This window comes from Pelobates fuscus, chromosome 4, assembly GCF_036172605.1.
Source record: "Pelobates fuscus isolate aPelFus1 chromosome 4, aPelFus1.pri, whole genome shotgun sequence".
NCBI lineage: Eukaryota > Metazoa > Chordata > Amphibia > Anura > Pelobatidae > Pelobates > Pelobates fuscus.
Window position 1 is genome coordinate 82464741 of NC_086320.1, and position 24368 is coordinate 82489108.

Below are 24368 nucleotides of genomic sequence, written 5' to 3' on the forward strand. Positions count from 1 at the left end.
AGTCATGTAACTGGTATGTTTGACATGAGAGCAAGTGGGGATTGAGCAGCTGTATAGATTGTGTCCCAGGGGTGGTATACCAAACAGCTATAGAGAACCATATAGTTAAAGAGAGAATCAGCGATGATGGATCTTTCTTAAATTGAACAAAGACATTGAGTTTTTCATTGTTATTTTCATTGGATGCATTTCACCAATATTCCATGTACATGCAATTATGTATATATTGGTTGATGGAATTTGGTTGGCAAATATTTTTATTGTGTACATAAAAATGTTCGCTACAGCCACTCTCATTTCCTTGTTCCTCCTAGCAGTAATTTACTTAAAATAATTATGTTTATCTCCATTCTTGTTCCTTAGACCTCATTCCACAAACCAATTAACCGAAACACAGCCACTTAATTTCCACTAAGCACTAATTAGCAAAAAGCGAGGAAAGATTTGTGATGAATAACAACTCAGTGTGCATAGTTTCCTACCAATGCTGCACCCAATGGGACTTTGCCGTCTTGCAGAATAAATATATTACCGAAAAACAAGGATAGTTAATATTTCTTTTATTGTACACAGTTTATATTACATACCTGACTAAAGAGGTGCTCTAAACAGCTGTGTAGCTTGTCTTGTTTATCATGTGAAATGCGGACACTTAGGGGAAGCTCATCACCTACGAATAAAGCAATATTAAACAAGTGCAAGCAAACTTAACAACTGAAAAATGTATGGGTTTTTTTTTCTAAATGCAGTTGACTAATTTTGTAAAGTAAAACTGGAAATTTCTGAGATGATTTTTAAAATATTTAGAAATTTCAAAAGATCAGATTTATTATAGGGGAAGTGTCATTTTTTAATATCATCGAATAAAATGTTGACAATCATTTGTAACCTACAAGATATAGATGTTCTACTAAACAGATTACAAATTAATCCAGTTCGGACAAGGTAACACCAGGGCAAATATTGCAGATGAAGAAAAGTAGAAACGTTGTTCCATTTTTATTCTTCACTGTTCGCTTTCACTATGCTATCTGGTGCAACAACAATTGTCAAGGAATAGTCTTCCAATTGCAGTATAAAAAGGTATGGATTTCTACTCTTAATGTTATTCGTCACTCCTCTAAAATAATGGTTTAGCAAACTATATTGAAATAAAATGGTGAAGTGTAATTTCCTCTTTAAGCAAATGTATCATATCATTAATGTGTGTACCATTTGGTATAGGTTTTTATTTAAATTCAATACCCCAGGCTATAATGTTAATTTAGTATGCATGAGTTAGAAGCATGGTAATTCCAATAAACATAACATGAGATATACTGAACAGAAATATACCGGTATTACAGACATTACATGAAAAGATTAATGTTCAATATAGATTTAAAAACAGACAAACATTTCAGCTGTAGGGTTGTGTAAGGCAAGATGGACAATGTGTACAATAACTCTTCATTGATTTACACCATATGACTTAATCCTTACAGCCAGATATTGCAGTTACATTTATATTTAGGCTTAACACGATAACAGGATAGAAAAAGTAAACATGCTAGGGGAACAGATTACTAGAGTAAATGGAATTAACCTCTACCAATAGCTTAGGCCTAAATTGAAAACTGAAAAAGATGGTGCAAACCATAGGATGGGTTCTCTTATAAGAAGTAAGCATATACCTGTTAAACGAACTGTAAATTCCCAAGGTATGTGCATGGGGACCTGCTTTTCAGTTACCAGTGTTATGTTTGTCTGGTGCAATATAAACCAGTTCTGTATGTGGAATTAACAGAAATCTACTTGCAACATTGGATTGTCTGCAACTTGGTAAACATTACATTATAAATGGAATCCCAATAGACCAAGTTATATTACCATTTAAATAGCAGAAGGGTGCAATGAGCTGGTTCATTTGAGTATTAAATTGTCACATCGTTCTGGTATGAGTGGTGAAGACATGTCAAGAAGGGTGGTGACTGTTGTCAAGGCCCCATCGTGTGAACAGTATAAAAACTCAGGTTATTCATACATTGAATCAATACCGCAGAGCCATTAAAATTATCTTACCAGAGTCCATTTCATCACTGTGCAGATAGGAACTACACTGGCTACTGCAGATACTCGTAAATGAGGCAATTGAATTTCTGTTACTGTTGCAATCACTAAAAGATAAAATATAAAATGAGGCATATGTTAAATGCAGATTTAAGAGATATTGCAATAAAACATATATATATGTATGTAAGTAGCGATATTCTCCTCTAAAATGCCTTTTCAAGTCTTTACAGCCATCTTTTTTGATCTTGCCCACATTTGTTATTGTAGCAAAGAGCAATGCTATTTACACTGTCAAACTGCTTTTTTTTTTTTTAAAGCTAATATATTTCTAGTATACTCTATTAGCCAAGTTATTATATATTCAGTATAGTATATGAAGTGTTCAGGTCTAACATTACCTATAAGAATCTCTGTTGCTGATGGTATCGTGACCTGAATCCTCCTGTTCATCACCAGCTACATTGAAGCAGACTTTCTTTCCATTCCGGTCTCCCTTATCATTGTCACTGTCCGTGGCTATCAATGTATCTGTTTTACGTTCCAATTTGGGAGAACATGTTATTGAAGACAGGAGGCTAGAAAATAGTAATAAGAAAATAATAATGAGACATATCTGTAGAAATGGTCAGCCGGTACATGGTTTATTTGGCACTATCCATGCATCCATCTGCCCATCTGTCAATCAACGATCATGTGTGCTCTCAACACTGATGTGGATAACATTGAAAAAAAACTTTTGGATGGATATAGCATGCAAGTTAATCTCTAGCTTTGACAAAGAGCCACTAATGGCATAAGGAAACGTCATGTGCTGGAACCCAAAGTGCAGCAAGGACTAAGGGGAGAACGAGGTGGAAAAAAGTTCTATATTCTAGGTAGCAAATGTTCATTTACAATTAGACAGCCCAGGTCAATATCAAAAAAGGCGCATTAAGAGCCTCCCTCGATGGCCCTCCAACTGCTTTGTGTAATGGAGAAAGAAGTGATGGCATTGATGGGACCACAAGCATCCCTTGTTCTCTGTGGACCATGTGCCTTTCCCTAACCTCGTTTACACTACCTTCCCGTCAGTCGGACACTAGGGGAGCTGGAACTTAGATGCAATTTAGTACTCCAGATAATGGATCCCCTGTTTAGTAGATCTCCCTTTTTTCAAGTTATACTTTTTGTTTGCATATCCTTTATATCCTTAAATTGATTAAAGGTAGGGCCGCCCTTCCTCATTTCTTATACCAGTGGAGCTCTCCCGATGTTAGTTTTCCCTTGTGGGATTCTATAGATCACTTTCTCCTATATCCTGAATATTTTTACATTTATTTTCATTATGTACAGGATGTTATTATGTAATGCAATACTATGAAATAGGAAAGTTATTAGGAACAGACTACAGCAGCACTTGCTCGCTTGATGTAATTTTGATGGTTAGGAAAGATCTTTGAAAAGAAACACTTGAAGGAGTGCTTTAATCTCTTATATTTTCATTTATTACTTTCACAGTGATCGAGCTATAAGGAATGTTAGAGATTTTACAATCTTTCATTTTATTTTTTATGCATTTGGCTCTCTATTTTTTTCTTGTCCACTATTTCTATGGACATATGTTGGGGTCAATAGAGCAGCTCTAAAGGCTGCTAGATCTACAGTAAAATGTATGACATGCATGACATCCCCAGGGGATCCATTATCTGGAGTACTAAATTGCATCTAAGTTCCAGTTCCCCTAGTGTCTGACTGACGGGAAGGTAGTGTAAACGAGGTTAGGGAGAAAGAAAAGGCACAGGGTCCTCAGAGAACAAGGGACTTTTTAATAGCAAAAAGTTAGAGAAGGTCACTCTTCTGTTCACATACACTGATCAGCCACAACACTAAAACCACTGACAGGTGAAGTGAATAACATTGATTATATTGTTACAATGGGGTGGGGTGGGATTATATTAGTTAGCAAGTGAACAGTCAGTTCTTGAATTTAATGTCCTGGAAGCAGGAAAAATGGGCATGCGAAAGAGTGATTTTGAGAAGGGCTAAATAGTGATTGCTAGAGGATTGGGTCAGAGCATCTCCAAATCTCAAGTTGGGTGTTCCTGTATGCACTTACGAATACCTACTAAAAGTGGTGCAAGGGAGAACAGTCATCAGGGTCATGTGCGCCCAAAGCCCACTGATGCAAGTGGGAAGCGATGGAAAAAATATCAGCTGATATTAAGAATTTTCCAGACTGGAAAACTTTGTTGTCATTTCACATTATAGTGATTTGCCCCCCCCCCCTCCCCTATTTTTGTGGCATAGTTGGCCATTGCTTCATATTATGTTAACGTGGTGGTAACCCCGTTCAGTTGAACCCCTTTCAATTTGGTGCGCTTTAAATATAAGCACTATAATATATATGAATTATAAATTATAATAATGCAACAAAAATAATCTTCAGGGTTAGAGATCAGTTACATATTTCTTCACCAGCCCTTGAAACTTTAAGCATGTTTAACCCTAAACAATACAATATGAGCTAAATTAGCAGTTCACACTCTGACTGCTGTAACCTCAGTTTCTTTGTTATTAGGCATGTGCATGGGGAATATTTTCGTTTCTGGACTTCCGCAATTCGGCACTTCGACACTTCGGAACTTTGGAAATTCGGTAATTTCAGAAATTCGGAACTTCGGCAATTCGGCAACTCATCTATTCGGACATTCGGAAGTACCCGAATGTCCGAATTGCCCGAAATTAGTCTGAATTAACATTCGGACCGAAACAAATTGCACATGTCTACTTGTTATTCTATTGCAGATTATTTAAGTAGATTCTTTGGGGGTTTTAGTTTCCTAAGCACAATTGTTTCCAAAATAATTGGCATATGGTAATAACCTGCAAGAAATCATAAGCCTAATGCTGTCTCTAGATATCCAAAGAATAAATGGTATTGTTTTTCAATAAATACATTTGCAATAAGTATGTTTTAGGCTCATATCCAAATAAGGCCTGCTGTACATTTTTTGTTCTTTATAATAGTCACAGATATCCAATCCTGGTGTATTACACATAATGGGCAAACAATATGCTTGCTTTCTCCTAGATCCCAGCAGACTTGCATACGAGAGAATAAGTCAGTTAATTGTGCAGCTGTGCATTTATATTTTGTGTTTTCTGTCTCACCTTTCTGCAACTCTGCAGAATATTTTAGTATTTGTTTTAGCTACACGGTAATGCTGATTGTAAAGCCAATATCTACATTTCCCTGGCCTTCTACAGTATTGTTAATAAAATAACTACGGCATATGTCTTTAATAAAATGCTATAGAACAGAAAAACTGAAGAGGTGGCCTGTGAAAATTACTTTTGTTAGGCCTCATCTAGCTTTTCCAACACAGTCAATTTACTTTTTAAATGTTCACTACAATACACCTTGACAAACACTGATAGGGGCTGAATGGCTCAGCTTAATGAGATCAAGATGTTGTTCAACAAGTAGCATCCACAATGATGTTGCAGACCATTCTTTCACTTCCCTCACCTGTTGAATACTTCCCAGGTTTCACCCCCAAGGTTTCACTATTTAGTAGGGATATTCCTACTTTGAGCCCCAAAAGCCCTATGTCTCTCTTTTCAATCCTTATGCCCCTCTTTTGTAGAAGCTCAGTAATCTTGGTGTGCCTGCATTTATATCAGAGGTTCACATCAATAATACTCACAATAATGTGTCAGTCTGTGTAAATAAGATACAGTCGTTCTTATTGCTGATTACATTTTAGCTGCATAAATTGTGATCACCTAAAATGTCTCAGAAGAGGCTCACCTGTGTCCACACTCATAACCCTAAAATTAAAATATCCCTTTTTTGTCAATTTGAAATGTTGGTAGTTATACCTGGATTACAGGAACCCAGTAATGTACCGTATATACTCGAGTATAAGTCAAGTTTTTCAGCAAATTTTTTGTGCTGAAAACCCCCCACTCGACTTATACTCGAGTCAATGTCTGTATTATGGCAACTTACATTGCCATAATACAGACCAGGACCGCCGAGCTCATTACAAGCCCGGCGGTCCTGCTTGGAGCTGGCAGAGAGCAGTAACTTACCTTTCCTGCAGCTCCTGTCAGCTCCCTTCTCTCACCTCCGGTCCAGTCAGCGCCTCTGTCAGCTCCCACTGTAAGTCTTGCGAGAGCCGCGAGAGACCGCGAGACTTACAGTGGGAGCTGACAGAGGAGCTGACCGGACCGGAGGTGAGAGAAGGGAGCTGACAGGAGCTGCAGGAAAGGTAGGTTACTGCTCTCTGCCAGCCCCCTCCTACACAGCCCATCCACTGGACCACCAGGGAGTGAGAGCCCCCCTCCCTGGCCAGCTAACAAGCAGGGAGGGGGGACGAAAATAAAATTAAATAATAAAAAAAAAAATATTACAATAAAAAAAATTACATTATTAAAATTAAAAATGTTAAATAATAAAATAAAAAACTAATACTTAAATAAAATTTTTTTAAATATTAAAATTTAAAAAAATTAAATATTAAAATTAAACATTTTTAAATAATAAAAATGCCCTCCCCCCACCCAGTTCACACACACTACACACACACACACTCATACAAACACACACTCTGCATTATATACACACACACACTCTGTATTATATACACACACTCATACAAACACACACACTCTGCATTACACACACACACACACTCTGCATTCACACAAAGTGTGCGTATATAATGCAGAGTGTGTGTTTGTATAAGTATGTGTGTTTGTATGAGTGTGTGTGTGTATATAATTATAAAAATCACAGAATTTCATAGCCCCAAGTTTTACCCTCGACTTATCCACGAGGCATAGCATATTTCACAATTGTTGGTCACAAAACTGCACTCGACTTATCCATGAGATCGACTTATACACGAGTATATACGGTAGTCTCAAAATGGAGTCAAACTACCAATAGTTCAAGAATAATTATGTCCCTTAATGATTTTTATTTGGCCTTTTTTGGGGCTGAAGAAAGAAAAGAAAAGAAGAAAGAAGACATCTAATGGGAAGTATGACATTTTATTTTACAGGGTTAGGTAATTGCCCCCCTCTCTGTATTAATGGGGTGTGAGGGTAGGTACGGTATTTCTATTGGGGGTGGGAGTGACTAGGGGCTTGGGTACCCCTAGTGACATTATTATTTGTGATTCGCACCCGCTGGACTTGGATGGTGACATGGGGGGACATTAGGTCCCCCCCATTATTTATTTACTTAGGGTCCCCATCCGCTGCTCATGGGTGGGGACCAGGGGTAACATTAGGTCCCCCCTTTAATTAATTAGGCTCCCCACCCGCCGCTCATGGGTGAGGACCTGGGGGGAACATTAGGTCCCCCCCATTATTAATTTATTTAGGGTCTCCACCCACCGTTCATGGGTGGGCACCAGGGGGGACATTAGATCCCCCTTCAATTAATTAGGGTCCCCACCCACCGCTCATGCATGGGGACCGGGGGGGACATTAAGTTCCCCCCATTAATTTATTAATTTAGGGTCCCCAGCCGCCGCTCATTGGTGGGGACCAGGGGGGACATTAGGGCCCCCTGTTTATATTAATAGCACCCAGACACGGGTCATGGGTGAGGGTGCGGGAGGGGCACTATGTCCCCTTCCATTTTAGTTATTTGTGTTCCCCACCATGGCCTGTGCCAGGTCCCCCCTTATTGCACTAGCGACTGGGCAGCAATAGAGGCCCAGTCACTAGTAGTTTTAAATGGCTGTTCACTGGCTGTTCGCTGTTTAGGCAACATGCCCCTACCCACGGCATGCTGCGAGTAGGGGCATGCGGAAAGATTTAACCTCCCTTTTATCTTCTTGGGTCATAGTGTCCCCCATACTGATTTATATTTAGTCTAGGGTCATAGTGTCCGCTATACTGATTTATATTTAGTTTTAAATGAAAGCGAGCAGCCACTGGCAAAATTGACGAAAACAAATTATTTTCTAACGAATTTAATTCTAAAAGAATGGTTTGTAGACGAAATTCGGGACTGACAAATAACATTTTTATTTAGTGCGAAATCATTCGTACGAAACGAAAATTTCACTGGTGCACATGTCTAGCAAAAAAAGACAGATTTTAAAACCCAATAAAGTGACAGGTGGATAAAAAAAAAGAGAAAATGAGCAGACCTCGCAACAGGCAGTGCAATACAGTCATTAGTTGTCATTGCGATGTGTAATTTAGAGGATATACAATAAATAAAAACAAAAACAAATGTATCACTTCTAGTACAGAGGAAGCACAGCAGAGTAGTAATTCTGAGACGTACACTAGCATTAGACTCACATTTTTGTGTGCTTATTAGTTCAATATCCAGTGCGCAGATGCTCTCTGATACTTACTCATCAATCTGTGACACACAGGTTTCGATCTCAGTCAGCGCAGACTGCAGCTTGCTTAATAACTTTTGGTAGATATCCTGTGTTTCTAGATCTTCATCTTTAAGCAGATAACGAAGGCCATGGCCATCTTGCTGGCCCAGAGAATGCCCGGATGGAGCAGCCATAGTTGTTATCGTATGCTGTACATATACCATCGGGTTCAGTTTACCTAAACAGATCGTTAATAGGCTAATTAAGAAAATAGAAGACAATCCTTAAAACTTTTTTAAAGGGTCACTTGAATGTGGAAGCAGTTTTTCATCCTCCTATAACATATTACATATGTTACATACATTAGTTTGTACTTTTTTTTTTTTTTTAATTGATGATAAACTGAATGCCAGGAAATGCATAGAGGGTTAATTATAGGAAAACACTTTTTGGGGTTAAGTTCTAAATGAGGAGAAATCAGCACAAGCATCAGAACACTTTAAAAAAAATATGAAATAAAAAAATGTAGAATCATGTTATTTAAAAAAATATATTTAAAAAAATATATTGAAAATAATTAAAAAAATTATAACTAAAACTAGCAAATGTATATCTAAAATGATTCTACTTTTTCAACCATTTAAAAAAACAAAAACAATCCTGGTATTATTACATTAGCAGGTCCGCTATATAGTTAAAAATGTATCTTCAAACAGTCAGATGTTTGCAGACTATTATGTATGAAGTTGAAGGAGAATTCCCAAATATATAAACTAACCATAACCTTAATTTCCTATTTTTGGATAAGCTTTTTAAATGATTTAATACTTTTAGATAAGCTATTAAAATATTTTTTTCACAATAATTAAATATATAAAATAATTAAATCATATATAAAAAATATCAATATACCTAAAAACATCAAAATATGACATCATTTTATCTAAAAATATTAAATCATTTAAAAAACATATTCAAAAATATTAAATCCTATATTCACTATATTCCTATTCCTATTCCTATATTCACTCAAAGTTTTTTGGCCACACTTGTTTTCAAAGAGATCAAAACGGGAGGCAGAATTTCTCCTTCTCTTACGGAATCCAGCTGTGAAATCTGTGTAACACCTACTTTTACACTAGAACTAAGCGAGGAAGAAGACTAGAGACGTATATGCCACCAGGAATTAAATATTATTATAATCTTTTTTTTAGTGCCAACATTTAGAAAGTCAGACACATTATGCCAGAAAATATCAATATTATTCTCGTACACACACTACAGGTCACATTTTATATTCTGTCCCACAATTATCCCTACAACATATCCTACAACAGAAAGGATATATTAAAGGTAACGAAGGCTCTGCTCAAACAAACGTATAATCTATGAGGATTTTAGGTAGGCAGATACACTGTATATTGATAGATGACTTGCCCAGGTTTACATACTTGACATTTTCAATGTCTTTTCTCTGTCTATTTTATTTTATTTTATTTTTGCCTTGTTATAATGTTTTTGAAAGAGTAATGTACTTTAAATTCCTTTTTTTTTTCAACTCAAAATACTACATGAATAAATCACTTTTATTTCCTAAATGTAAATATTTTGAGTATAATTCATACACATCTACGTGAAGCAATAATCAGAATTTGCCACTTGCAAGATGAGCGCAGAAGAATTCCATAGTCTCTGGATTAAAAGTATTTGCCCAAATAAACTTGATAAACTTGCCCACGCTGTACACACAATAATTTTTCTGTAACTAAACTTTATTTGCTTTAGGGGATGCTAATATAAGTGCACACCATATGTTGATTACATGCCAGAATACTAGTATCAATTCCTTATCAAATATATAATTAAAAACCAGATGGCATTTAATAGGAAGCACTATTCTTGACAATTGATCATGCAGTTCTGGCATTTTTTTAATTGTATGATGTGTTCTCCACTCTTAATTAAAAATGTTCCGTTCCTGAAATCGAAAAAAAGTTAATAAGATATGTTTTATAGACAGAAGGGATATAAAGAGTTCTATGAGAAAATGATTTCTAATTATGTAGTGCTACTATATGCTTTACTATTATTCTCTAATATTTATCCATTTTATTTTGTCAGTTCTAATGTACAGAATAACAAGGTTAATGGTGTTCCGTAGCTCTCTAGTGAATCTACCAAATTAACATATTAAGTTAACCACAGATTGTTATTATGTGTTAAAGAGGTGGAGTATGATTAGGGTAGAGAGTGGCATATTTTCTTTCTACTGAACCATTGATGTCTGGTAAAGTTGCCTACTGCGTGTTTTTATACATGAGTTTTACAACACATGGAACAGATTATTCGGTTGCTAGAAATAAAGATTTTTCTGCATACACATGACATTCATGTATAATTTCGGATCCATACTTTTTAATTGTGTGTATTATGGGCGATGTGAAATATGACAAATCATAAAAAGTTGTGAAATTAGCTGCAATTATCTTGGTTCTGCAGTTTAACTCTTCACTTCGGTGTTTGACAAATGAAGTGTTAGGCCTGGGGAGCACAATTTAGCTATATTTAAATAAAAATATTAGGTACCACATTTGAGGTTTAGTTTGTTTTACAGTATATGACGGGTCTCTAAATCCTGTAGAAACCCCCTCAATAACATCTCAAAAACATGAGGGAAGTCTAGATCTGGAACACTAGTAAACCCCAGTATATGTGGTATACCACTAATCATAAATCTCTTATGACCTAAATCATACTGGGGTTACCTCAGAACTCCAAGATAGACCTCCGGAATATCCTACCCCCATTATATTATAGGCACAGCATAAGCAATGATGTTGAGTATAGGCCACAACAAGGGAAAATACTGTTTCAGTGGATATACCTTGAAGACAAATCTTACCTTGTTCTGAATTTCTATTTTCCTTGTCATTGGAGATTTGCTTTCTGTTGTCCAGCTGGACTCCAAAAGCGCTGCCAAGGGAAGTCAACGTTTTGGGGTAAGAAACTTCCATGATATTAAAGTGGCAATTTGTTGGACAGAAGTCACTGCTGTGCAGAGGTGAGATCTTTGACTTTGCTTGTTTGAAGGTGGGCCAAGCACGGTTTTTCAAAACTCTTGAAAACTAATAAAAATAAAAAAAAAGACAAAATCTTTCTTTGAGCAAATAGAGGTAAGCTAATAGCGTTATAGTCATATGATTTTTCTGATGAAAAGGATACTTCTATGTAACTTGAAGTAATTTATATTTTTTCTAATAGAGCATTTGTGTACTGATTTCATTTATGGAATATCGTGTCTAATATACAGGACAACTCTTCCATTTTAATTAAAATAGGAATTCATCTGTTTCTCTCTCTCTCTCTCTCTCTCTCTCTCTATTCTCCCCCGCTCACAGTCTTATTCAATAAATTGTAAATTAAAAGTGAATTTAAAATGTTTTTTCTTTTTTTTTTTCTCCCCCATTCACAGAATTATTTAATAAATTGTGAATTCAAAGTGAATTTCACATTTTTATTTTGACTGGTGAATGGATGCAAAACAGTAAGGACTTTGGCTCAATCACCATAATACATTTTAAAAGATTAATCTCATGTTAAAAAAAAAATTATTTAAACAGTAAGCACTTCACCCCCCTACCAGTGACGGCTGCAGGGAATTGGCTGGCACGAGTTTCTGTAAAATGAACTATACATTCGCCTCTCGGATACCAAATATAATTTTCAAACGAAACAACATAATAAGAACATGTTAGGACAGAGATAATCAGTATGGTTCATTGTTCTTCTGTCCCACGTATACAAATCCTTGCTTTTATTACAAAGCTAGATTTAGCTTTCTCAGGCCTCACTGTGATCATGGTTGCTTTGCATGATCAATAAATCTTTTTCGCTGAACCTGGTTGTAATTCGATTAATGTCTGTGTAGAGTAGAGGTACAGTGCAAACGTTTACGGTCCCTCTGAAATTTTGCATTGACTTGCTAGACAATTGGCTTTGGAAATACTACAGTATAAAGTATAATATTTTAAATTTCAAATTTCAAATGTATTTCAATTATGTAACACTGCATATGTTCCTTAGTGACTGCATATATCAGAATAGTTATCACATAATGAATGTCTTTGACAAGTTCTAAAATAACTCCATCTATATTTTGTTTTGATTAAGTTTGCCATTTTCACAACTTTCACCTTACTCCTATGACACTGAATTGTTGCATAAATACAGGTTTCCCATAGACTTTCAATTTACATTCACACATACTTTAGGAGATTCTGCTGTTCAATACCACAAAGCAGAATATTCTAAACATCACATAATAATTCTACTTAGATATTAAATTTTGAATTGCATTTTCTCCCTAAAGCAAAAAATATTAACATTGTACACATTAACACATAAATCTTATGAATAACAGAAACCATCAGATGTATGTTTCGGTAAAATCTAACTATTATTAATACCAACATATATATAGCATACTACATAGCTGAAAAGAGACATGTGTTTAGCCCTTCTCACATTTGATTTTTGCTGTTGATCCAAAAGAAGGCAAAAAACACAGTCTGAGCCGCTTCCAATTGTGCAACAAATTAGGAAACAAATCCTTCTTGACCCGAGAATGGCAGTCAGATATCTCCAAGAAGCTATTACCCCACTAATTAAACTTTATATCCTTGTATATTATGTTTTTGCAAGTCTTTATCCTATTGCTGTTTAAACATCTGTATAGACTCTGATAAAAAAAAAAAAAAAACACCTCTTCAGGCAGAGGATTCCACATCCTTATTGTTCTTACTGTAAAAAACCTTTTCCTTTGCCTTAGACTAAATCTCCTATCTTCCAGTCTAAATGCTTGACTTTGTGTCCTATGTATGATCCTATTTATAATTAGATTTTCATACAAGGGTTAGACTATATTTGTATATTGTGTATATGTTATCATATCTCCTCTGAGATGCCATTTTTCCAAACTAAAACGATTTAACGTTGTTAACCTCTTTTCATAACTAAAACGTTCCATTCCTTTTATCAATTTTGTATCCAGCCTTTAGAACAGGTGCCCAAAATAGCACAGAATATTCAAGGTTCAATTATATTTTCATCCCGAGAATTAATGCCCTTATTTATACATGACAATACCTTGCTGGCCTTAGCAACTGCCAATTGTCATTGCATATTGTTGCCTAGTTTATTGTCTACAGCAATTCCCAAATCCTTCTCATGTGTGGTTATCCCTTATTCACTGCCATTTAGGGTGTAAGTTGCTTGTGCATTCTTTACCCCCAATTGTATAACTTTGCATTTTTCTACATTAAATTTAATCTGCCATTTTAGTGCACAGTCTCCCAGTCTATCAAAATCAATATTGAAAAATCAATAAATCAATATCCTGCTCACATTGTATTCTTTTACAGCATTTTGTGTCATTTGCAAACACTAAAACATGGCTTTCAATGCCTATTTCAAGATCATTTATAAATATATTAACTATAATAAATATATATATTTTTTTAAATGCAAGAATAGTACTGTTTGAGTAGAAGGACTGGGCAATTAATGCCCATATAAAGTCACACCAGATTGATTATTTCTTCAGGTTGTGCTTCCGATACGACTGTTTTCCCGAAAGGAAATCCAGTTTGGCACAAACAGCATGTTTCACAAGAAAGTTAAACTGAAGTTATTTTTGGCAGTCTGAATGTCTCAACACTTGAATTGTGAGTAGTGTATTATTTCACAGTCTGATATGAATGAGGATACCAATATATGATCTTTTTTAGAATTATAATTAAAGGGACACTATAGTCACGAGAAAAACAACAGCTTAACCCCTTAAGGACCAAACTTCTGGAATAAAATGGAATCATGACATGTCACACATTTCATGTGTCCTTAAGGGGTTAAAGGATCACTATAGGGTCAGGAACACAAACATGTATTCCTGACTCTATAGTGTTAAAACCACCATCTAGCCCCCCTGGACCCGTCATGCCTCCATAAATATAGCAAATTCTTACTGTATTCAAGCCTGAAGCTGTAGATCTGCATGCTGTTTGCCTAAAAAAAACAAGCAGTCTGCTGACATTATCAGAAGTGGTAGCCTGATCCAATCACAGTGCTTCCCCATAGGATTCGCTGAGACTGACAAAGAGGCAGATCAGGGGCAGAGCCAACATGATTCAAACACAGCCCTGGCCAATCAGCATCTCCTCATAGAGATGAATTGAATCAATTAATCTCTATGAGGAAAGTTCAGTGTCTGCATGCAGAGGGAGGAGACACTGAATGTTTGGATACATTTTAGACAGCCGTGACCCAGGAAGGATCTCTAACAGACATCTAAGGAGTGACCAGTGAAGTTATCACTAGGCTGTAATGTAAACACTGCATTTTCTCTGAAAATACAGTGTTTACAGCAAAAAGCCTGAAGGTAATGATTCTACCAACCAGAACAAATTCAATAAGCTGTAGTTGTTCTGGTGACTATAGTGTCCCTTTAATGTATTTATTCTGGTGAATATAATCATTACCTTCAGGCATTTTCATACAAACACTGCCGTTTCATAGAAAAGGCAGTGTTTACATTGCCCCTTAGGGACACCTCCAGTGGCCACTCCTAGGTCAGTGCTGCACAGTAGCGTCTGGATGGAGATGCTGAATTTTCCTCATAGATATGCATTGATTCAATGCATCTCGATGAGGAGGTGCTGATTGGCCAAAACACTGTTTGATCCCACCCCCATCACGCCTTTTTGCTGATTTCAGCCAATCCAATGCGATTTCTGATGATTTCACCAAGGAGGGGGATCAGGGTGGGGCCTGCACCGGTGGAACCGTGTGGCGCTGGAAATAATTTGAGTTTTAACCCCTTCTATAGTGGTTAAGGGGGGGCAAGCCACCTAAATGTTGGTTTTAACACTATAGGATCAGGAATACATGTTTGTGTTCCTGACCCTATAGTGTTCCTTTAAAGAAACTAAAGATTTGACTAAAGGTGATATAATAAGAGCATTTTTGAGTAATATAAATGTCAGGGTTCACAATTTCCACTCACCCACTAGGCATTGGCGACCAAAAATTCAGCTCTGTGTTCATATTCTATGAAAATAATTAGAATTTTAAATGCTTTCCTGGTTCTGGTTTCCTTAAGCCACCAAGAAGTCAATCTGAATGTAAAATCTTTTATTTCAAATGTGGTGGTTACCTTTTTTTACCCTTTGGTTCTGTCTTTCCTGCTCGTTGTCTGCCCTGTCTAAAATTCTGGATGTCTTGCAGCACTAAAGACTGATTGTGCAAGTAAAACAATATAGTTATAATCCTCTCTCAGATTTCTACATTACATCAGATATACATGAATGAATTATCGAATTCCAAATGTGTCTAAACCTTATACAAAATGATAAAGGGAAACTTAATTCTGGAGTTAAAAGAACAATACAGGGTTAGAAACACAAACTTATATTCCTGACCCTATAGTGTTAAAACCACCATTAGGTGGCGGGCCCCCTTGTTCCCTTTATAAGTTAAGTCCTCTGGCGCTGGTCCAACCCATTGGCTGAGAGCACCAGAATTGATTATCTCACTAATCCAATGCTTCCCCATATGAAAAGCATTTTAATGGCCGAGATCGTAAAGGAGGTGGATTGGGGCCAATCAACATCTCCTCCTAGGGACGCATTGAATCAATGCATCTCTATGGGGAAAGTTCGGCATCTCCATGCAGAGATGTTACGGAATAATACATGTAGAAAAATACTTATTATAGAAAGTTCCTCATATCATGTAATTCCCAGGATCTGCATCTTCTGCAGTGATTTTGTGCATGGACCAGGCAGAGGCTGACGTCTCTCACCAATCCTGGTCATTTTCCGTGGGATTGCTGTGCATATTCCTACTACTGCATAGATCGCAGATTCAGTGCAGAGATATGTACTGAATTTGTACTGCATTCTCCTGGTAGCCTATAATATATTGATTACTAGCTACATTTATGTATTTTTCAAGAATGAAACTACTTGTGGATATCACACCACGAGAGAGCCAGTACAAATTATTTTTTGTAAATTCTTTATTTCTTTCAGAAATGGTTGTGGTGGGGTGCAGAAAGGAAGGGTTAGGGGTTAACAATGTAAGATATTGAACTTGTGCATCTGTCCCACATTATTATTAATATTATTATTATTGCCATTTATATAGCGCCAACAAATTCCATAGCGCTTTACAATATTATAAGAGGGGGGATTTAGCTATAAATAGGACAATTACAAGAAAACTTACAGGAACGTTAGGTTGAAGAGGACCCTGTTCAAATGAGCTTACAGTCTATAGGAGGTGGGGTGTAAAACACAATAGGACAGGAAATAACAATCAAAATAGGTTGGAGTGAAGCAGAGCTGGAGGAGAGAGTAGAGTGCTACCCTTTAGAAGAAATCAAGAGGCAGGTATGTTAGGTAGAGGTTACTCTGAGAGGCCATAAGCTTTCCTAAAGAGATGGGTTTTAAGGCACATCGTAAATGATTGAAGACTAGGGGAGAGTCTGATGGCAGTAGATAGGCCATTCCATAGGAAAGGAGCCACCCGCGAGAAGTCCTGCATTCATGAGTTGGCCGTACAGGTGCGAGCAGCGGACAGGGGAAGGTCACGAGCAGAGCGGAGAGACCAAGAAGGGGCATACCTATGGATCTGTGAAGAGATATAAGAGGGGAAGTAATTGTTCAGTGCTTTATAGGTAGGGATTAGCACTTTGAATTGACTCCTATAGGATACAGGAAGCCAATGTAAGGACTGACAGAGGGGTGAGCTGTGAGAGGACCGACTAGTGAGGAAAATCAGTCTGGCAGCAGCATTCATTACAGACTGTAGCAGGGCAATACGGTTTTTGGGAACACCAATTAGGAGAGGGTTACAATAATCCATGCGGAAAATTACTAGAGCACAGACAAGCTCTTTAGTAGCATCTTGCGTAAGAAAGGGGCAGATGCAGGCTATGATTTTAAGATGGAATCTACAAGATTTGGTAGCATGCTGGATGTGAGGCTCAAAGGTGATGCCAGAGTCAAATATGACACCAAGACAGCGCGCTTGCAAGGATGGACTGATGTGGATACCACTGACTTCAAAGAAGAGCAAAGAAGGAGGATCAGTATTTGGAGGGGGAAAGACAAGGAGTTCAGTTTTAGAGAGATTTAGTTTTAGAAAGTGGGAGGACATCCTGTCAGAGATGGAGGAAAGGCAAGCAGTGACACATTGCATGATGGCAGGGGAGAGGTCCGGGGAGGAGAGATATAACTGGTTGTCATCAGCGTACAGGTGGTAGTGGAATCCAAATGAGGCAATACGTTTGCCAAGAGTGGCAGTATAAAGAGAAAATAGAAGGGGACCAAGGACAGAGCCTTGGGGGACTCCAACCGAGACATGATGAAGGAATGAGGTATCATTAGCAAAGGAGACACTGAATGAGCGTTGAGAGAAATAAGAGGAAAACCACAAGAGGACAGAGTCACAGAGACCAAGTGATTGAAGAGTTTGAAGGAGAGCATGATCAACGGTGTCAAAGGCAGCAGAGAGGTCAAGAAGAATTAGTATGGAGTAGTGGCCTTTGGATTTAGCTGCGACTAGGTCATTAGTACCTTTAATAAGAGCAGTCTCAGTAGAGTGGAGAGGGCAGAAGCAAGATTGAAGAGGGTCAAGGAGAGAGTTGCAATTGAGGAAGTGAGACATATGGGTAAACACAAGTCTTTCCCTTTGAGGAAAAAGGGATCAGGGATATGGGACGATAGTTAGAGGGGGTGGACGGGTTGAGGGATGTTTTTTTCAGGATAGGTATTACAGTAGCATGTTTAAGGTCAGCAGGGACAATGCCAGAAGAGAGAGAGCAAGTAAGTTTAAGAGCAATGCATGTAGCAGAGCTCCCTGTACCCCGGGTGGGTACCTCCACCAAGGATCGCTTCCTAGCTGGAACCAGAGAAAACCTCAGCGCTTCTGCCCCAGTCACCCCATGGCTTGACTGGGGTTCTCTTGAGCCTCTCCATCCAAGAATAGGATAGGGGACTAGCTCTATTCCCTCCCAGCGACTGGACGACACACACTGCACGACAATTCTGTTTGGGCTTGCAGAGATGACGTGGACCAATGAGAACTCTTTTGAGCCTATTTAAGGCTTGTTTTAGCCACAATTCTTTGCCCTATTGTAGTTTCTATTTGGATCCTCGTTTAGTGCTCCTGGTGATTTCCTTGTGATTTTCTGTGTTTAAACTCTGCTTTGTATTTGACTTCTGATTTCTGGTATCCTGACCCTGGCTTTGTATTTGACTTCTGACTTCTAGTATCCTGACCCTGGCTTCGTATTTGACTCCTGATTTCTGGTATCCTGACCCTGGCTTCGGATTTAACTTCTGATTTCTGGTATCCTGACCCCGGCTTCGTATTTTACTTCTGATTTCTAGAATCCTGAGTATTTCTGTTATTCCTGTCCTTGATTTACCTTGACCTTGTTTCTTGTTGTATTAATACGTTAAGTCCGGTCATTCTAAGGCTTGGTAATACACCTTTCGGATCTACCTTTTGCAGGTTCTCTCTTTCCTGTGTGTTGGGGTATAATTCCTATGACAAAAACTTGCTGCAAGTATCTGCTATAATTATTTGTTCACTAAAAGCATGTTTATGCATTTACAGTAAAATGTGTGTTTTAAAGTCACCATGTAGTGTTTCTTTAATTTTACAGATATAAGTGAATGATATATAAATAAAACTGTGGCAGGGATTCAGAAAAACTGGCCACAATGACCCTAAGCTCGACCAAAATTGGGGCTCTGCCAAAGTGATTTCTATGCTTTATAGGAATATGGGCTGTGCACATAAAATTGAAAAAGAGGAGAAATTAAATCATTTTTGGGTTTTTAAAGGGTTAAAATTAGATATACATTTGAATTTATGTGGAAAATTTACTTTAACAAAGCATGTTGTAAATCAGGGGAAATTTTGATTTGTTATGAAACAGCTACACAATCTCTGAGTGAAATGTTCTTCCTACAGAACAAACATCATATTTCACTCTCCCACACATTGCAGTCCACATTCCTGATAGTAATTCAGCCAGTTCATAATGTAGGATAAAGGAATTTTCAATCATTGAGTCTGCAACATCTCAAATTATAGGCAAGTGGATTGACCGGGGAGAAAGAGGTCCATTTCCCCATTTCCCCTTGGGGTTTATTACAGCCTAGACTAGAGAATATGTCTTGTGGAGGCTGCCGGATTATATAGCCGGGCAGCCGCAATAATGTCTTCCACTCTGCCAGCTGCCATACAGTGCATTGTTTCTTTGTTTCCCGTAAAGAGAGATCCAGATTAAGATTGCCCATGGTCCTAGGCATGATGTCAGATTGGGCTCCCTTCTATAGATATTCGCTCTATTTCTGTGAGTGTTACATACAGTGGTGTATCCTGGTTTTGTGCTGCCCTAGGCAGACAGCTCAGAGGAAGTGCTCCCTCGCGCGCCGCGCGCCAGCCCAGCATGTCAGTTAGCCGCAAGGCTAACAAGGCATTTGCCCTGGGCATTTGGGGGCAGCGTTTTTTGCCGCCCCCTGGAAAATGCTGCCCAAGGCAAATGCCTTGTTTGCCTTGCGGCTAAAATGTCCCTGGTTACATAGTTACATAAACTGAAAAGTGACATGTGTCCATCAAGTTCAGCCTTCCTCACATCTGTTTTTTGCTGTTGATCGAAAAGTGTTGTTGGCTGGCTGAGTGTTGTATGTGTGTGGTGTAGTGTGACAGTGTGTGTAATGGCTGAGTCTTGTGTACCTGACAGCTGAGCTGGATCCCCTGTCTGAGCCCAGGTCCTAGGCAGCTGCCTATTATACCTCATGGGTAATTCGGATCTGTGAACAGGCCACTGATAATACAGTTCTAGTATGTACTTTGTGATATTGTAGGAATCTGCTCTCTTTCTATCACATTGTGCATTGGACTATTATCAGAGGCCTGCACAGCTCCCAAACATTGCAACCATCAAGCAGCGCCAGACTGTGTATTGACAGTGTAAACTGTATCCTGCTGGAAATATAACCCAGTGGTCACCACCAGATTTATCACTTACTGCTGATATAATCCAGTGGACCACATCGGATATATCACTTACTGCTGATATAACCCAGCGGACACCACCAGATATATCAATTACTGCTGATACAGCCCAGCGGACACCACCAGATATATATCTCTTATTGCTGATATAACCCAGTGGACATCACCAGATATATCACCTACTGCTGACATAACCCAATAGACACCACCAGATATGTCACTTACCGCTGATATTACCCAATAGACATCACTAGATATATCACTTACCTCTGATATAACCCAGTGGACACCACCAAATTTATTAGTTACTGCTGATATAACCCAGTGGAGACCACCGGATATATAATTTACTACTGTTATAACCCAGTGGACACTACCAGGTCACCATAGCAATGTACGAATATGGGACAGGAATGGGGTGGGGAGATGATTTTTGTGTAGGGAATAATGGATGACACAGAGGTGGGGGAGAGGATAACATAGTAAGGGTGATGACATGGATATGAAAAAGGGCAGAATATGAGGAGTGGTATGATATGAGATGGATAGTGCAGGATGGGGTAAGTGATGGAGGATTAGATTGCAATGAGGAAAGGAGGATAAGATTAGATGGAATTAAAAGATCATAAGATGGCAATGGGTGATGTATAAAACACAATAGGGAAGGAAAGAGAATGAAAATGGCAAGAGATGCGGAGGGGATAAGATGATGCCCCCAGGGCTCTTAAACTGGCTTCCCCAATATCCGGCCCTCCAGATGTTGCTGAATTACAACTCCCATGATTATTAGCCTATTTCATTCATAGAATCAAAGGGAGTTGTAATTCAGCAACATCTGGAGGGCTGGAGTTTGGGGAAGCCTGTCTTAACCGATCAGAGCCATGTATGACGGATGCTATGGACAAAACATGGGCTTTGTGCACCGTTTTTTGCCAAACTTTTTGAAAAATGGTTTAACAGATGATAGTGGTGGATAGTATCCAAAAACTACTTGCACCATAACCACTACAATAGGAATTAGTACTAGTGGTTATGGTGTTTAGATTTTCCCTTAAAGTATGGCTGCATTATCTAGTTTATTTTAAAGTAGACAGAATGCTTTTATATATGAGTACAACCATTTACTATTTAGAGGGCAAGTGTTGCAAATGTTTTCTACATGGTTGTAACATACATTTTGTTTATAAATAAGTGGATTTGTACATACTGCTGTGTACAGTTTATACATCATTTGGTGATAAAGACTTATTTATATGCCGGATCAGATGGACCGATAACATGGGCTAAAGACATTACGTTTCTGTAAGTACCCTATGATTAAAAAAAAAAACTGAACATACGAGATGACATTGTAACTTCTCCATTGCATAGTCATTGTAGAGTGGCGTTGGCCACCTAGAACATAGTCTGGCTTTTCTCCAGATTGTAAAAGTAGATAGATAATCTAAATATTGCATCTGACAGATACAAGACCTCAATGATAACATACATTTGGAATTTTACACAATTTACAGAAACTCTTTATTTGACACCTGTCTGTTTTTAAAGAATCCATCCTTTTTTTTTGTCACAGGGGCTAAGTTTTCATTACATACCCTAGTTAGTTCATTTTATACAATTGTATAGACACCGTGTTACTATTCAAACAAGGCTTTGTTCACTCTGCAAAATATATTTGTTGTCTGTTAGTTATACCTTCTCACAAGTAGAATATGTAAACAATACTTGACAGTAATGCATACATGTCAATATTCCCAGATTTCCTAAAAGTATTTTTTTTTATCTACATCCTTATAATTGTCTTATTAAACAAACGCGAATTTAGAAAACAAAAAAGTTAGATGGGTCTATTGTAGCTAGCTGGAGTGATTATAAAATGGGTCACATTGTTGCAATTGTCCCCCAGGCCAAAAGTTGTCAGCCCCGTCCCTGGAAACATCTATGAAGAGCTCAATGTGCTGATAAAACATAATGTACAAACCACTGGCTATTTTTAGAACTTAACTTTCTCAGACAAACTAACATCACAACTGAAGCTTTTAGTGCAACGTTGGTTACCATGGTAACTCTACCTCTTGACAGAACAGGCATGATTTGCCCAGTTTCTTAGAATAAACATGTTCTTGGTTAGTGACATTCTCGAAAATATCCGTCATTATAATTAGGATTTGATTTATATTGCAAATGTAATCCAGGAAAAAGTTTCACTTATTAAAAATATTAAAACACTAGTTAGACACTATTTGAGTAACACAATCATATCAACTTTGTGAAAATGTGAAACAAAATAATATTCTTTTGATGTAAAAAAAGAATTGCGCAAACATGGCCTTGTCAATCTTATTGTCATCGTGACATCAAAAAGGAAAAGTTGATATAACTGAAAGCCTGCAAGTCAGAGGGACCTGGTACATTCAGCGAAATATAAATGATCCCATTTGGACCTTCCAGATGGTTTTCGTCTATATTAATATTTGAGGTTTATTGAAATGTATGTTTTTTTTTTGTTCTGTTAGGTGAACCTCCAGGTTAATGTAGGGTCTATCGATAAATGCATTAACCTTTTGTCTAGGGAGGTATACATTGGGTCCTCTCTAGTTATCAGGGGTCATCCACTGTAGAAGGCAGAGAATTGGAAATACAGCCCAACAGCCGGAGTGTCAAGGAGATGCACTGGTGGAGCAGGTTAGAGTGACAGTGGGAGATGTGTCAGAGTTACCTTGCCATAGAATCTACCCAAAGGACAAGCCATTGATCATTTTGTTTTCTTATGTTCTGTTTTGTCTTCTGGTTCAAAGAAAACCATACAGGACATCCTGATCTTAGGACAAATTAAAAGAACATACATTTGAAAAATCTGATTGCACATACCTTTCTGTAACTGGTGATTCGCCTGTAGATGTGGTCAATTTTTTCTCTGCAAATGACACTGAATTTACTTTGAAGATCTACAGGAATGACTTCTTGAAGGGATTGTAGGTTGCTGCAGTTTTGAACAAATTGCTCATCACTTTTAGCTAAGGCTTCCAGAATCTGCAGCAATAGGAAGGGAAAGAGGAACAATTTATTTAAGTATAAAGACTAGTTGTAAAAAAAACGTAATGGAATCATTCCGTTACATTCTGTCAAACTATCAATAATATTATTCTTTTAAGTATTTTTAGGTTAAGGTTCTTTTTTGTGTATACATGGAGAAAAGTTAAAAATGTATGTTTAACACATAATATACTAGTCACCTAGCACTTCTGGTTTGAATGCAGAAATACAGTAGGTGCAATATGATAATTAGAAATAAAGAATATTAATTGTTTTTGAATTTTTAGAATAGTCTTGTATCTGCAGTGACATTTTAAAAGTGCAGTCTAAGCACCATAACCAATGGAGGGTGTTGTCCCCAGGCTTTGTTTCACTGTTAAGAGGTAAATCATTTTTTAATAGATTGACAATTACCTGGACCCCCCCCAGACATGTCTTCACAGATATCTCTAAATCAAGTCCATCTTACTTAGAATGGAATTCATTGACTGAAATTGTCAGCTGACACTCCTCAGCCAAAGAATTCTGCCCGAACGTGGACAAAATTCATGTTGCTAATAAGGATGGGGACCTTCTATTTTTTTTTCTCCAAAAGCAGTTAATTATTGTGAATGCAAAGTACCATTGGCATATCATGAATAGTAGCAATGATAATGAGTTAGACAGATCATCACAACAATTTGGGAGTGCATATGAAACATTTGACATTCACATTTTTGAGTTTAATAGTGTAACAAATAAAAGAAAACAGAACCAAAAATGTGTCCAGTTCACCAGTCACGAGTAATACATGGTCTGTATGGACATAATAGTGCCACATAGAATATCAAGGAAAAACAACCCACTAAGCAGTAAAAC

The 24368-nt window shown here is 37.6% G+C and overlaps 1 protein-coding gene across 1 annotated transcript in view; it reads right to left on the reverse strand.

The window, feature by feature from the left end:
- PREX2 (phosphatidylinositol-3,4,5-trisphosphate dependent Rac exchange factor 2) overlaps positions 1-24368 on the reverse strand; it is a 331151-nt gene that overhangs the window by 110676 nt on the left and 196107 nt on the right. The window contains exons 23-28 of the mRNA XM_063451343.1: positions 23346-23507; positions 11287-11509; positions 8415-8622; positions 2451-2627; positions 2062-2156; positions 588-670 (exon numbers count right to left, since the gene is read on the reverse strand). Of these exons, the coding sequence (XP_063307413.1) occupies positions 588-670; positions 2062-2156; positions 2451-2627; positions 8415-8622; positions 11287-11509; positions 23346-23507 (948 nt within the window). The remainder of the gene's footprint in view (positions 1-587; positions 671-2061; positions 2157-2450; positions 2628-8414; positions 8623-11286; positions 11510-23345; positions 23508-24368) is intronic.